The sequence below is a fragment of the Bombus vancouverensis genome, unplaced genomic scaffold (genome assembly GCF_051014615.1).
Source record: "Bombus vancouverensis nearcticus unplaced genomic scaffold, iyBomVanc1_principal scaffold0045, whole genome shotgun sequence".
Classification (NCBI taxonomy): Eukaryota; Metazoa; Arthropoda; class Insecta; order Hymenoptera; family Apidae; genus Bombus; species Bombus vancouverensis.
In genome coordinates, this window is record NW_027468936.1 from 43,623 (window position 1) to 57,462 (window position 13,840).

General features: G+C 36.3%; 2 protein-coding genes across 2 annotated transcripts; one reads left to right on the plus strand and one right to left on the minus strand.

Moving 5' to 3' along the window:
• Positions 1–3,892: 3,892 nt before the first annotated feature.
• LOC143304658 (omega-amidase NIT2-A-like) lies at positions 3,893–10,361 on the minus strand. The gene is made up of 5 exons (XM_076627166.1): positions 10,205–10,361; positions 5,456–5,640; positions 4,886–5,054; positions 4,400–4,633; positions 3,893–4,248 (listed from the first exon to the last, which is right to left on the minus strand). Exons 2-4 carry the CDS (start codon positions 5,537–5,539, stop codon positions 4,500–4,502), a joined length of 387 nt encoding a protein of 128 aa, XP_076483281.1. The 5' UTR covers positions 5,540–5,640; positions 10,205–10,361; the 3' UTR covers positions 3,893–4,248; positions 4,400–4,499.
• Positions 7,838–13,333, plus strand: LOC143304662 (venom serine protease Bi-VSP-like). The gene is made up of 10 exons (XM_076627175.1): positions 7,838–7,939; positions 8,447–8,644; positions 8,805–8,900; positions 8,972–9,126; positions 9,455–9,509; positions 11,152–11,247; positions 11,324–11,602; positions 11,678–11,946; positions 12,030–12,126; positions 12,289–13,333. The coding sequence occupies exons 2-5, from the start codon at positions 8,572–8,574 to the stop codon at positions 9,491–9,493; spliced, it is 363 nt and encodes a 120-aa protein (XP_076483290.1). The 5' UTR covers positions 7,838–7,939; positions 8,447–8,571; the 3' UTR covers positions 9,494–9,509; positions 11,152–11,247; positions 11,324–11,602; positions 11,678–11,946; positions 12,030–12,126; positions 12,289–13,333.
• Positions 13,334–13,840: the final 507 nt, after the last annotated feature.

Genomic DNA, 13,840 nt, shown 5'->3' on the forward strand with positions numbered 1-13,840 from the left:
GTGATGAAACCCTTGTACGCACTCACTTCTAGTAACAAGCACATAACTTGGACGGACAGGCACGAAAAGATAAGACAACAGATAATTTCCGTTCTGACCGACGCGCCGGTGTTAATGATATTTGATCCCAATCGGCCCATAGAGTTACATACCGACGCTAGTTCGGAGGGGTATGGAGCTATTTTAATGCATAGAGTCGAAAAGGAAAACAGAGTCATCGAATATTATAGTAAAAGGACCAGTCCCGCGGAATCTAGGTATCATTCGTACGAACTGGAGACACTAGCAGTAGTAAGCGCCGTTAAGCATTTCCGACACTACTTACATGGACGGAAATTCTTAGTAGTTACGGACTGTAATTCTTTGAAAGCCTCCAGCAACAAAGTAAACTTAAACGACCGGGTTTATAGGTGGTGGGCTTATTTGCAAACATTCGATTTTGACATCATGTATCGAGAGGGTAAACGAATGGCCCACGTAGATTTCTTTTCGCGAAACCCCGTAGACTTGAATCGCCGTATGATAGACAAGGTCGCAGAGAAAGAGATTAATCTGGCCGAGATCTCCGAAGACTGGCTATTAGCGGAACAACGTCGCGATCCGCAAATCTCCGAAATCGTTAATAAATTACAGAACGAAGAGCTCGCGGAAGATATCGCGAATACCTACGAACTGCGATCCGGTACACTTTACCGTAAAGTACAACGAAAGGGCAGAACCCTTTGCTTACCCATTGTTCCGAGAGGTTTTAGATGGTCCGTCATCAACCATGTGCATCAGTCAATTATGCACTTAGGATGGGATAAAACGCTCGAGAAGCTCTATGAGTATTATTGGTTCGAGGGAATGGCGAAGTATGTTCGCAAGTTTGTCGAGAACTGCCATGCTTGTAGAGTTTCGAAGGCTAGTTCAGGTAAAATACAGGCTGAACTGCATCCTATACCTAAGACCGGCATACCGTGGCATACGGTGCATATGGACATAACGGGCAAGCTGAGTGGCAAGAATGACTCGAAAGAGTATGTCGTCGTCTTGATCGATGCCTTTACGAAATTCGTGCACTTATATCACACACGCAAATTGGATTCGCTCAGCGTTATCAAGGCACTTAAGTCCGCCGTGTTTTTGTTCGGTAGTCCCTGTCGAATAATAGCAGATCAGGGTAGATGTTTCACGGGCCGGGAGTTTCAAGAATTCTGTGCAAGCAAACAAATCAAAGTTCATTTGATCGCGACCGGTGCAAGTAGGGCCAATGGGCAAGTAGAGCGTGTTATGAGCACGTTAAAAAATATGTTCACAACGGTGGAAACGACCGGGCGTTCGTGGCAAGACGCGATCGGGGAGATGCAGTTGGCTTTGAATTGCACCATCAACCGCGTAACCAAATCGAGTCCTTTAGAGTTATTGATTGGTAGAGCAGCAAGACCGTATGACTTATTACTACCTGATAACATCGAGGAAAAAGAAATAGATATCTCCAGTGTAAGACAACAGGCAATAAAAGAGATGGAAACTAGTGCTAGGTATGACAAAGAGAGATTCGATAAAACCAAAGCTAAAGTAGTTAGGTTTAATCCTGGTGATTTGGTACTACGCCAAAATGAAGAAAGGAACCAGACAAAATTGGATCCAAAATTCAGGGGTCCGTTTGTGATATCGGAGGTCCTGGGAGGAGACCGATATACCTTGAAAACACTGGATGGGAAAAGGTCATACAAGTACAGTCATGACAGGTTAAGGAAAATGCCGGATAGTCGCATTCCTGCGGAGTTGGATGTCTGTTGTGATGACGAGAACAATGACCATGGCGATGTGAGTACCCCGATCCCAGAGGATCGTAGAATTATATGAGCCCAGGTGCGGCCATGGGACGGAGTTCAGTGCGGTCAGGCACTGGGAGTGACGATGTCACGAAGCTGGGAGCCGGTTTAGTACCGACAGCGACGATGTCACGAAGCTGGGAGCCGGTTTAGTACCGACAGCGACGATGTCACGAAGCTGGGAGCCGGTTTAGTACCGACAGCGACGATGTCACGAAGCTGGGAGCCGGTTTAGTACCGACAGTGACGATGTCACGAAGCTGGGAGCCGGTTTAGTACCGACAGCGACAATGCCACGAGGTTGGAGCTGGTTTAGTACCGATAGCGACAATGTCACGAGGTTGGAGCTGGTCTAGTACCGACAGCGACAATGTCACGGATTTGGAGCTGGTCTAGTACCGACAGCGACGATGTCACGAAGCTGGAGCTGGTCTAGTACCGACAGTGACAATGTCACGAGGCTGGAGGCGGTCTAGTGTTGACAGCGATCGTGTTACGAAGCTGGTTATGTAACGAACTTTGAGAGTATGTGCGATTCGAAGGATGAGACCCATTTGGGTGTGAAATCGAGAATGGTCCGTCATGTCATTACGACCCGACTGAAAGCACGCAGAATGCAACTGGCACTTTGAATGCTAATCACAATGACACTAATCTTGTTTCCTTTTGTTTTGTTAACGAAGGTACACCCGAGGACGTGTGATAGTCAGGATGGCCGTGTCGGAGATGAAAGGAAAGCCGAAGCCCTTCCTTGGAAATTTTGGGAACATCCTCTAGTACCTTGGCCTAGATTTTATTATAGTTGTAATTGTTTAAGATTTGTAATAAGCGAGATTGGGTTCGAGGTGACAATCGGTCGCTGAACGTAGCCACGGTCACGGGATGGATGTTTTATCTAACGGAGGTCTGGAGTGGTTGTATGTGTTTTCCGAGAAGTGTGGTTGTGGCGGCATGCGGCCTCGAGAGCGGGCCGAGCCACGTGTGATGTTGCCTCGGAGGTGCCGATGCAATGGGACATACATTGTATTTAGTAACCAAAACTCCAGGCAGAAACTGCCTAGCAACGGCGTTTGGAACTCTCTCGATGCTTCCAACGAGTGTGCCTAGCAACGGCGTTTGGAACCTTCTCGATGCTTCCAAACGGGGATAGAAAACAAAATGCAATCGTACAGGGAGAAAAATCTCCACGAGGCTGGCATTCTTGCGATTGCCTTGGAGAGTGATACATCGAGCGTTTTCGAGGATCGCATTTGCGTCTAAGTTAGTTTCGCTTAGTAAGGAGTTATCCCGGTGACCGTGGATTCGTTTGAACTCAAACATTGCTAATAGTATTATTTAATTTAATTATTCGTAGATCGTATTATTCATTAGGCTTAGTGTTTGTTAGACTTATTATTAGTTGTACTTATTATTTGTTAAGCTTAGTGATAGACCTGTATATACGTGTAAATAAAATCTCGGCTTTGTGAAACGATGGCTAGTCCACATGAAGAGTCGTCGCGCGCCCAAAATTCGAATCCTGATCCGACATATATATATATATATATATATATATATATATATATATATGTATGTATAATAATTCTATATTGAAAAAAATATGAAATTAACATGATATATACATTACTACATAAGTTATATATAAAATATGTATATTATACCCTTGCCTACTGACTGATATGAATTTCTTTCGGTCTCGAATGCGTTAAAAGAGAGCGCAAAGAAGTCGAAATTACTTATTGTAATTAGTAAAACGACCTGAGAGGCAGACAGATACAAGAAAGAAGGAATATTATATTAGCGGCATTATCATGTTTTTGCTCTCTTTAATTCTTTCATCGAGACAGACAATCTACAGGTATTAATCGACCAATTTCTCCAAGCTGATAACTTCGAATTGATGTTTATATATAAGAAGTGTTATGTGTTAATCTGTCTAAATGTTTAAAAGGTGTTATAAATTAAATGTTGTTAAACGATACGTAATTGCCTTTTGATCGTAAATTTTACTATCAAGGGGTCTTTTATGTATGCGTAATCATTGTGAATTATAACAATTTATGTGATCGATATTAAAGGTGTTTAAAAGCATGTATTTTTTTCTATATTATTATTCTCCTATATTATTATCCTATATTATTATAGCATTCCTATATTATTATAATATCCAATTACATGTTGATACACAAGATATACAGATTATTATTTATAACGTTTTAGTTTTCTTAATTGAGTCATTCATTTAGTACAAATGATAAGAAATTAGTAATAATTCACAAAAAAAGGATATCGTAGTAGAAATATTATAAAAAAACATTTTCTGTTTTAGTGTAGAGTTACTCCTTCTTACAGACAGTGTCGTACAAATCTGTACGTCTCTGAGAAAATGTAGGTATCCGAGCCCTTACTTCCTCAACAACTTTTAGATCTGATAGAAAAAAGAAACATACGAAATAATAAGTAATGCTTACTAATAAATTCAACAAATACAAAGGAAGATGGCTAAATCGATAAATTAACGAGACTAAAAATTAATTACATCATGGATCTCTCGCTTTTAATTTTAAGCTGTAAATTACCGATATCGGTGACTGCCATATTCTCTTGAGTTTCCAAATCGTAAAGAATCTTTCCTCAGGGATTGGTCAACTGTGTATGTCCCCATGCGACGTAACTTGCTTAAGGAACACGAGCCGGTGATATGCAGGCAACGTATAATTGATTATCATTCGCTCTGAAACGCTGAAGTAATGACCAGTGCAGTGGTCCAGTGGTCATATTGAATGCCGCTGGATATATCAGCATTTGGCAACCTAACCCAGAGAAGCAGGAAATAACTTCGTAGTTGCACGGTTCACATTCCATCATTTCTGAATATGCGAGGACAGTCCTCTTATTGTGCTTTTAATTCTTTTATTTGTTTCATTTTCAGCAAATATACTGGTTTTTTAAATTAAGCTTCTTTTTATACAGAGTTACAGATTATATTAATTTTATATAGAATATATTTAAGAAAGATATTTAATTTTTTGCTAGTTAAGTATTGATCGATTAAGTTACTGTACCTTTGTTCCGATAAATGCGTGCCATTTCCTCGAATCTAATATCATAGCAAATGCCAATACCTATTTTGCAGCCCTTCACATCGAACGTCGTTAGGGAGTTACCAGGACTGAGTGAATCACTCTCTCGAAAAGTAATCTTATTAGGAATGTCGATGTCGAATAGATGTACCTAATAACATAAAAATGTGGTCGCTAATTATATTGCTGCAACTTTTGTAATTTAATATCAAAGTTACCAACTCCTAAACTTTAATTATTTTTTATTTAATAACTGACAGCGTTTTTATCACTTTCTTTTATTAAAAAATCTTATCATTTAATAATGTTTAAAAAGGAGAAAAAATAAGTATAATAATATTTTAAGTATGTGAAAAATTTATACAACAACAAACACATTACAACAAAAATGGGCGTTTCCCGTATCATAACGTATTTTATAAACCGTAAATTATAGAATTGGTTATAGTATACGTATGTACATATGTATATTCCTAAATTATTCCTAGATAGAGTCACTTTCTTCACCCCGATATTTTCAAATTCAAAGCCATAAAGGAATATATTACTTACCTTTCGGTGTCTTGCTATCAAAGTTCCATCGGGACCCCAAATAGTACAGGTATTGTACAATTTATCGCCCTCTATTTCAGGCATCGTACCACCAACTACATAGATGTTGTTTTCTTTAGCTGCGTTCGATGAAGCAACGCTCGTTTCACCATCAGGAATACTCTCGCCGTATTTAGGAAAGTACTCTGCATTGCAATATTTCAATTAATGAAAAATAACTGTCATTTGTTCCAACCATAAATTAAATTGAAACGTTTGTCAGTTTTTTATTTTCTAAATTATCAAAATAACTAAGTTTTATATTTCGACTTAATTAAATATGCAATTTCTTAGCTAATAGTATATATAATAAATTGTTTCTACAGGTTCAAAATGAAAAATGAATATTTAGAAATATTTAATTACGACAATGCTATTTGTGTTAGCATCAGTGGCTTGTTACTCAACGACTTTGCTAGTATAAGTACCCAATTATTAGTATCTTAAAAAATATATTTATACAAAAATCACGATAATCATGAAAATGGGGAAATCCTATATTCTCGAATCAATTCACAATTTATTTTGTATATTAATTAGATTCCGCGCTCATCAGTACGTACTCACTGGCGACATCGAGAAAATGTATCGGCAATTCCTCGTACGACCAGAGGATCGGAAATATCAAAGGATATTATGGCGCAGCGCGAGTGGAGAAACAGAAACATATGAGCTTAACACCGTAATACTCTTATCATAGAAATAGAAGCAGTCCTCAATTCCCGCCCGCTAACTCCTATCTCCACCGATCCAAATGATTTCCTAGCCCTCACTCCCGGACATTTCCTCATTGGCGATTCATTAATGTGCTTACGTGATCGAGATTTCAGAGACATTCCATCGAACCGACTCTCCAAATGGCAGCATATCCAACAGCTTAAACAACATTTTTGGAACCGCTGGCATAAGGAGTATTTGAACGAGCTAACCAACCGCAATAAATGGAGCAAGGGTGGACACAGCATCCAAAAGGGCACAATCGTCATCCTCAGAGAGGACAACGTTCCCTCCATGCATTGGCCTCTGGGCCGAGTTATCAAGGTTCATCCAGGCGCCGATGGTGTCATCCGGACAGCTACAGTTCAGACGGCAAAGAGCATTTTGGATCGGGGCGTCAAAAGGCTTGTCCCACTGCCAATTCAACCCGATCTCGAGAAACCCGAACAACTAGCCACCGAGACGAAATAAGATGGGAACTTCAACCACACCTCGCTAGTTTGATCGGTACCCTCTCAACGGGGGGAGAATGTTACGCCATGCGGCTTACCATAGGTCATATTCTTAACTATCGATCGCGGCACTATAATGTCGCAGACGGATCGTCGCGTCTGCCCGGCAAACAAACATTGTAGCGGCAAGCGCGTGGTTCATTAAGCAGGGCGACTTCCAGAAACGTCGACTCGTGGCCCGTATTTTACCTCGCAGTAAAAGAATGTGGCGTGATCCGAACGTAGTGGGGGTCGCCTTCCAGAAAAAACGAAAAAAATCGAAAGGCGTTCAGAACTTTTCGAGAAGTCGAACCGTCAACACATGTGGTATGTCGCGCATTACTTATCAACCAAAACGCAGTTACATTTTTTTTGTTCCTTTTATATCTTTCTAGTTAATAAGTTGTTGAAATAAACATTAATTTATTTGTGTTAATTCTGTGGAATTTCATTGAACTACCCTTATTATCATAATCGAAATAAGGGGATCGATCAGTTCGTGGCGTCGATTATTTAATCGTAACGGGAACTTACAACTCTCGTTGACGTGCTATCTCGCGATCGCGTCTCTCCGCGAACGGTCGAAACAAAATGATTCACTAAAAACTGTCCTGAATTCCTAAGAATTTATTTACCGCAAAACTGACAAAGTGTTTATTTAAAAAATGAGGTTGAAGGTAGTCCTTTTCTTTCATTTCATTCATTTTCATTTTCTTTCTTAAGTATGGCTAACACAATATCTAATCAATTAAAATTTTATATTTTCACGTGAAAAGTTTCTTTAGATAATTATTATCAACATGATGACTAACTCTTACGGATTAATACGTGTCTGTAGGGCAATCCGGTGGACTTGATCGGCTTTTTACTTCGAAAGTTGAGTAATCGGTGTCGCTTTCTTACGCATCTTTGAACTGTATAAATGTTTTAAAATTGTTTGATCCAGAATGTACCACACCGGACAATCAAGAAGGCAGGTGCCTTGACTACAGAAAATGTAAACCTCTGCAAGAAATATGGCAGATACAGTACCGTACAGCCACCGATTTTTATAGACGATCAGTGTGCAGATACCAGGGCAATGTTACGATCGTTTGCTGTCCGGACGATCCAAACAAAGAGAAGAGAGAAATTTTAATAAAAACTGTGTATAAGTATAAGGCTTGGCGACCACCATACTGTGGTTTTAGCAACGTCTCTCATACCAGGGTGGTCGATGGTAAACCAGCTGAACTTGGTACGTTTTATGTCTTTCTTTCCGATTAATAATAAGCCATTTACTGCAAAGAATGAACTTTAAAGGCATTAAACAGCACATCAATGTACATTTCAATTAGACTAAATAATAATGCTATGATTTTATCGGTAATAACTTTACTTATTAACTTGAATTATTTCTTTCTTCTACTCCATGTTAGGAAGAGTATCTTTTTGCTTGAAATAAAAAATTGATATAGGAGTAATAATATAGATAGAGATCAAAAACTGTTAGGGCAGAAATTACACGTTTGAACTTTATAGTTCAGTATAGTTCAAATAGAAATTATATAGAATTATTTAATAATTTGTATTCCTCTGGAATAAAAATTTAATTTCTGTCTTTATCAAATCTCTATTTCAGAGTATTTGTACGTATGTACTTATCGTCTGCTGTATGATCGAATATCAAATAGATAATAATCGTTGTTACTCATTATGTGAGAAAAAATTATGTATATTCACAACTATGACTATTGCATTTTAGGCGCTTGGCCATGGATCGCTGCATTAAGTTTTCATAATCCCCGAAACCCAGACAAACCACTATGGAAGTACGGAGGTTCCCTGATAACGGCTAGGCATGTTTTGACCGCAGCACATTGTGTACATATGGATGGAATAGAAAACATACACAATCATAATATTGCCATTCTTAGATTGGTGGAGGAGGTGCCATTTTCGAGTAAGTCCTCAAATATATATATGCTATTGAGTATTAATGAAGTATCATATCCTGAAATTTCTTACTGTACACATATATTGTGTCATAAAGCGTGTACAATTCTTTCTCATACTTTTGGTCATTCGTTTTCTGCATTTTCATTTATTTTTTTATTTTTCAGGGTACGTATATCCCATTTGTACGAAAGAGCCCCTACGAAAGAGCAACTTCGTCGGCTATAACCCCCTTGTTGCTGGATGGGGAGCGTTAAGATATAGTAAGTGATATCAATTTTATAATAAAATTAAACAGTTCCAGTCTTAAATATCTTTCTTATTTTCTTCGTAGGACGACCACGACGTAATGCATTAATGGAAGTACAAATGCCAGTGATTAAGAACGCCGAATGCAAAATAGCTTATCCCAAATTTCCTAATGCACCTGATATCACTGATGGTATAATATGCGCCGAACATGCTCAGGGTGGAGAGGATTCTTGTACGGTAATTAAGTTACAGAGTTACTACAAACTATACGGTATCTGAAGACACGTCAATTCGAATTAACATCAAATCGACGTCTTAAACATTAGAAATAATAGATAAACACAATTTAATAGTCTTGCCCACTTCTCACACCTCATTATGGTATTTAATCTAATTTCCTTCTAATCTTAGTTTTGCTCAAAATACATATAACATGTACATTATAAATTGGAGTATTTCAATACACAAATCAATAGAAGATTATTACTGTATATAAGTATAATTTCAATACAATTCGATCGATATATTTCAGTATCTTTGATTAAAAATTTAACGATCCTTTCAGGCTGACCGCGGCGGACCACTGCTCATACAACATGAATGAACCTCGTATTTAATAGGTATTGTGTCTTATGCTTATAAGTGCGGCACAGCTGGGTATCCCAGCGTTTACACTAGGGTCACATCGTACCTTGACTTCATTCTCCAAGCGATGCAATAATATGATATTACTGTTCCATAAATATCATTGTGTAAAAAACGTAAAGTTGGATTTTCTTATTGTGGAGATAAGAAACAGCTCAAATTTACATTGTTTTGTACGTTACAAATTATAGGCTTAAAATGTACGAAATGTAACTTTGAAACGACACTAATTTTTTACGCACGATAAACCTCCACGACTTAGGTATGTAAAGATGATAAACGTATATTAATTCTATTAATTTGGTAATAATAAACCAACTTTCTGAGAAGTTCTGTAAATTTCGTTTCTGTTGTATCAAGAGAATAATGGAATATTCCACTTAGATCGTATACTTCTTGTATGTACATACAAAATTTTCCGGCTAATCTAAAACACTTCATAAGATAGAGAGCTTCTGGAAATTCGGACACAGAGAGTACATAAAATACAAGATAAGTCTCGTGTCTTTCAAAATTATTTTTTATTCGCTAAAAACGTCCTGTGTACTCATGCAAGCACATGCAACCTCGAAACTTCACTTATTTTTTATCACTTTCCAATTCAATACACTGTTTCTGCATTTTTGACTATATGTAAGAGAAATTTCCATTCAGCCAAAGGTGTACTTACAGATTATAGATTCCTATACGACTCTCGGTAAAAATTTATCCGCACTCCAGATAGTTAAAACTTCTGTCGACCGTATTGATCCATCTGCACTCTTCGTATGACGTCAATATCTGTTCAGTGCTGCTGCGTAGGTTTCATTGTGTTACGTCAATTCGTTTGTGACCGTTGCGCGAGTAATGGCGCTTTGCAATGGTGATTTGCAGGAAAACAGTGCAGGATGCTGTGATTCGTTTCTTGTGGTCGGAGGTTATGTTTGATGCCTATATTTATCAAAGATTTAATGCACATTATGGAGAAAGTGTTTTGTCACGAAGTGTGTTTGAATGGGCACAAAAGTTCAAAGAAGATCGCACAAGTGTTATGAAAAAACAGCTGGACGCCCGTCCACATCCACGATGACAACATTGAACGTGCTATCTATGGAATAGACGAGTGACACTGGATAATGTGGCAAATCATTTGCAAATCAGCCACGGCTCTGCTTATGCAATAGTGCACGACAGATTTGGGTTTTAAAAAGTTTGTGCGAGATGGATGCCGAAAAAGCTGATGAAAAGGTGAAGACGACGATGCATTCGTGGTTCGCAGCTCAGCCCAAAACATTTTTTAACGAGAAAATACGAAGGTCCTTCAGCAAATGGACAAAGTGTATACAGAAATTGAGTGATTATGTCAAAAAATGATGTATGTCTTTTTTGACAATTGCTTAAAATAAATTCTACACCGACAGAGCGGGTAACTTTTTACTCACCCTCGTAAGACACTTAAATTTCCAATCTATTATGATGAATAAAAGAGCTTATACTATTAAATCTAATTGTATTTTGTTGCATGAGAGTACACGTGTATGTGATGTACATTACCTTTATATCCCCTTGAACGCTTCAATATTGCGCATATATACTATATTTTGTACAGCTTCTATAAAATTTTGTATGTTTGTTTAGGCTGTTAATCTAGAGGCTGGAGTACAAAGAAGTGGCACAATGATGTGGGCTGATGACATTTATAATTATCAAGGAATCACCCCTACATTCGCTCAGGTATATATCGTTGACTATAATGTATTTAACATATATGATTGTTAGAATATTAATAATTAATTTTTAATTCTATCAGAATTTTAATGAAACTGTCCCTTGGGAAGGAAGAACTGATACCTTGATATCACGGTTTATACATCCTATATGTACGACAAATTTTAGAACATTATATAACGAAGAACCAGATCGTCGTGGCCATGTGATGTGAATAAAAGGACTTGAATTTGATGATATTTTTATAATGTTAGATAACATAACTAAGTATCTTCACAGTAAGATAGGATGACATGGTTTACATGATCTTAATGTTGTTCACTTGAGTGATGATATTATAAGGAAAAGTGTAATATCACAGGTAGGATGATTCATAATTTAGAACTACTAACTCATGTATGTATTAAAAATTAAAGAAATATATTAAATTTTATAGGATATTTATGTTTAGTAACCAGTAATTCAGAGATTGGTATTCATGGTTACTATAACGAGGCTGTAGAAACGCACCCTTTCTTCTTTGCAAATGGTCCTGTATTTATGTCTAAGCCGAAACTGGAACCTCTGAATAATTTAGATTTATTCTTGTTATTTTCTAAAATACTTATCTACAGTATACCATAAGGAATGATACCGTATCGCACCTAATCAAGTGCCGTAAGAAACATCAACAGGATATCACAGTAATCCCTTATCGACTGATATGTAAGTAAAAGTTATGTGTCATTGTTATACACAGTTATGTGTTAGTGTTATACACAGTTATTTATCATTTTCTATTAATTCAGTTGTAGCCACTACAATATCTATGACACCGGTAGTAATTATAAGAACAATAATGATGTTCTATAAGAGGAAATGATGATTAGGAACAAAAACTTACAGGTAAGTCAAAGTATATGTTATTTGCCATTTGAAAAGAAAGTTACTAACTTAGAATTTTTTGATAAATAACAATTGTGCAAAATATATTGGATTTCAAATTTGTCAAAAATTGAAATTTAAGAAGCATTGTAATAATATAACATTAATATTTTGATTTTTCAGGAGATATCATGCGGTGGATGGATAATATGTAAAAAATATTAAGCAGTATATGAATTTTCATATTGCGTAGAGATAACAAAATGAATTTTAAAAAATGTCGACATGGTAATAAGAAATAGCATCATGACAAAGAATATATAAACACAGTTTCATTTTTTATAAATAAAAATTTGTTGTTCCAGATTTTGAAATATAGTGAAACGTTTAATTAGTATCTTAATATATTTAAATAATTATTATTTTAGAATCAATTGTAATTGTATCATACGTACTTTTGAATTTGTGCAAGAACATATGTAATTTTGAAGTAGTTATTATTAGGAAATTGTTAGACGCGAACAGTATGCGAAAAGTTAGTATGCAGTGTAATAATTATCAATCAAAACACAAGAATTAAATTCTTGAGGAAAAAATTTCCGGAATTTCTTATTTACATGATTATAAAGAAATCCGTAATAAAAAGGAGCTGCTTTCTAATACTTCTCTTCCTTGTAATGCCTACGTTAATAATAACGAGGTTCGACTTTTTGTTTTTAGAGGGATACTGGAAAATTTGAAAGTACAGTACCATTGGGAAGAAAATCACGATATTGAAAACGATATTTGCAAGTAAATTTCCAAAAAATCTGTTTTCAAATTTTCGCTTTCTATTTCACATTAAAAGAAAGGGCTGCCTTCTTTCTCTGCAAGACAAAACAAACATTCTGAATCTCGTATCAATGATGATGAATGATAAGTTATTTTTCTTTTCAGATTGAACAATATTCCAGATTTATTCATAATTTCATACTACGCGAAGAATAGACTTTCATAGGTATATAAAGGAAATATTAAGTATAGGAAAACTCTTTTTCGTTGTAGGTGACATATGCTTCACGGTTGAACACATGTATTTTTGAACACATATAAATGAAAAAGTACTCTTATGGAGAAAAAGAATTGATACCTTCGATTGACATTAGATAATGTATATAAACTTATGAACAATCACTATCAGTTTGTATTTTAGGTGCACACGCAGATTTGTTGGAGTTTTTATAAAATGTACATCCTGTACGAAGGTTTTATTCTTCCAAATTTTACGATACTATGTCTCATATAATAACTATATGGATTAAACGTAATATAAATGATCCGAAAATAGACTCGAACGACATTAATTGTCTTTCTATTTATACCAATATCGAAAATACAAGTAAAGCTGGAGCAATAGTATGCAAGAATGGACTATTTATTATTTTAAACCAAATCATAGCATATTCAGAATGCACAGTATTATCATGAAATGTAAATGAATCAGTTGTAAACGAACGATTTTACTGTAAAATCATTGCCTCCTTTTTTTCATCTGAAATATAGCAGCAATGAGTACATTCTTTTAATATATAATAAAACGAGATATCTTTATAAAGTTACATATGTCATCACTGGTAACTGTTATCTCGTATGACACCAAATATACCGTTAGTATGGAATGATATTTTTATGAAGATGTACTTTAATGATAGATTTTATGAATGAAACGTTATATAAGAAAAATTATCTCTTGTTA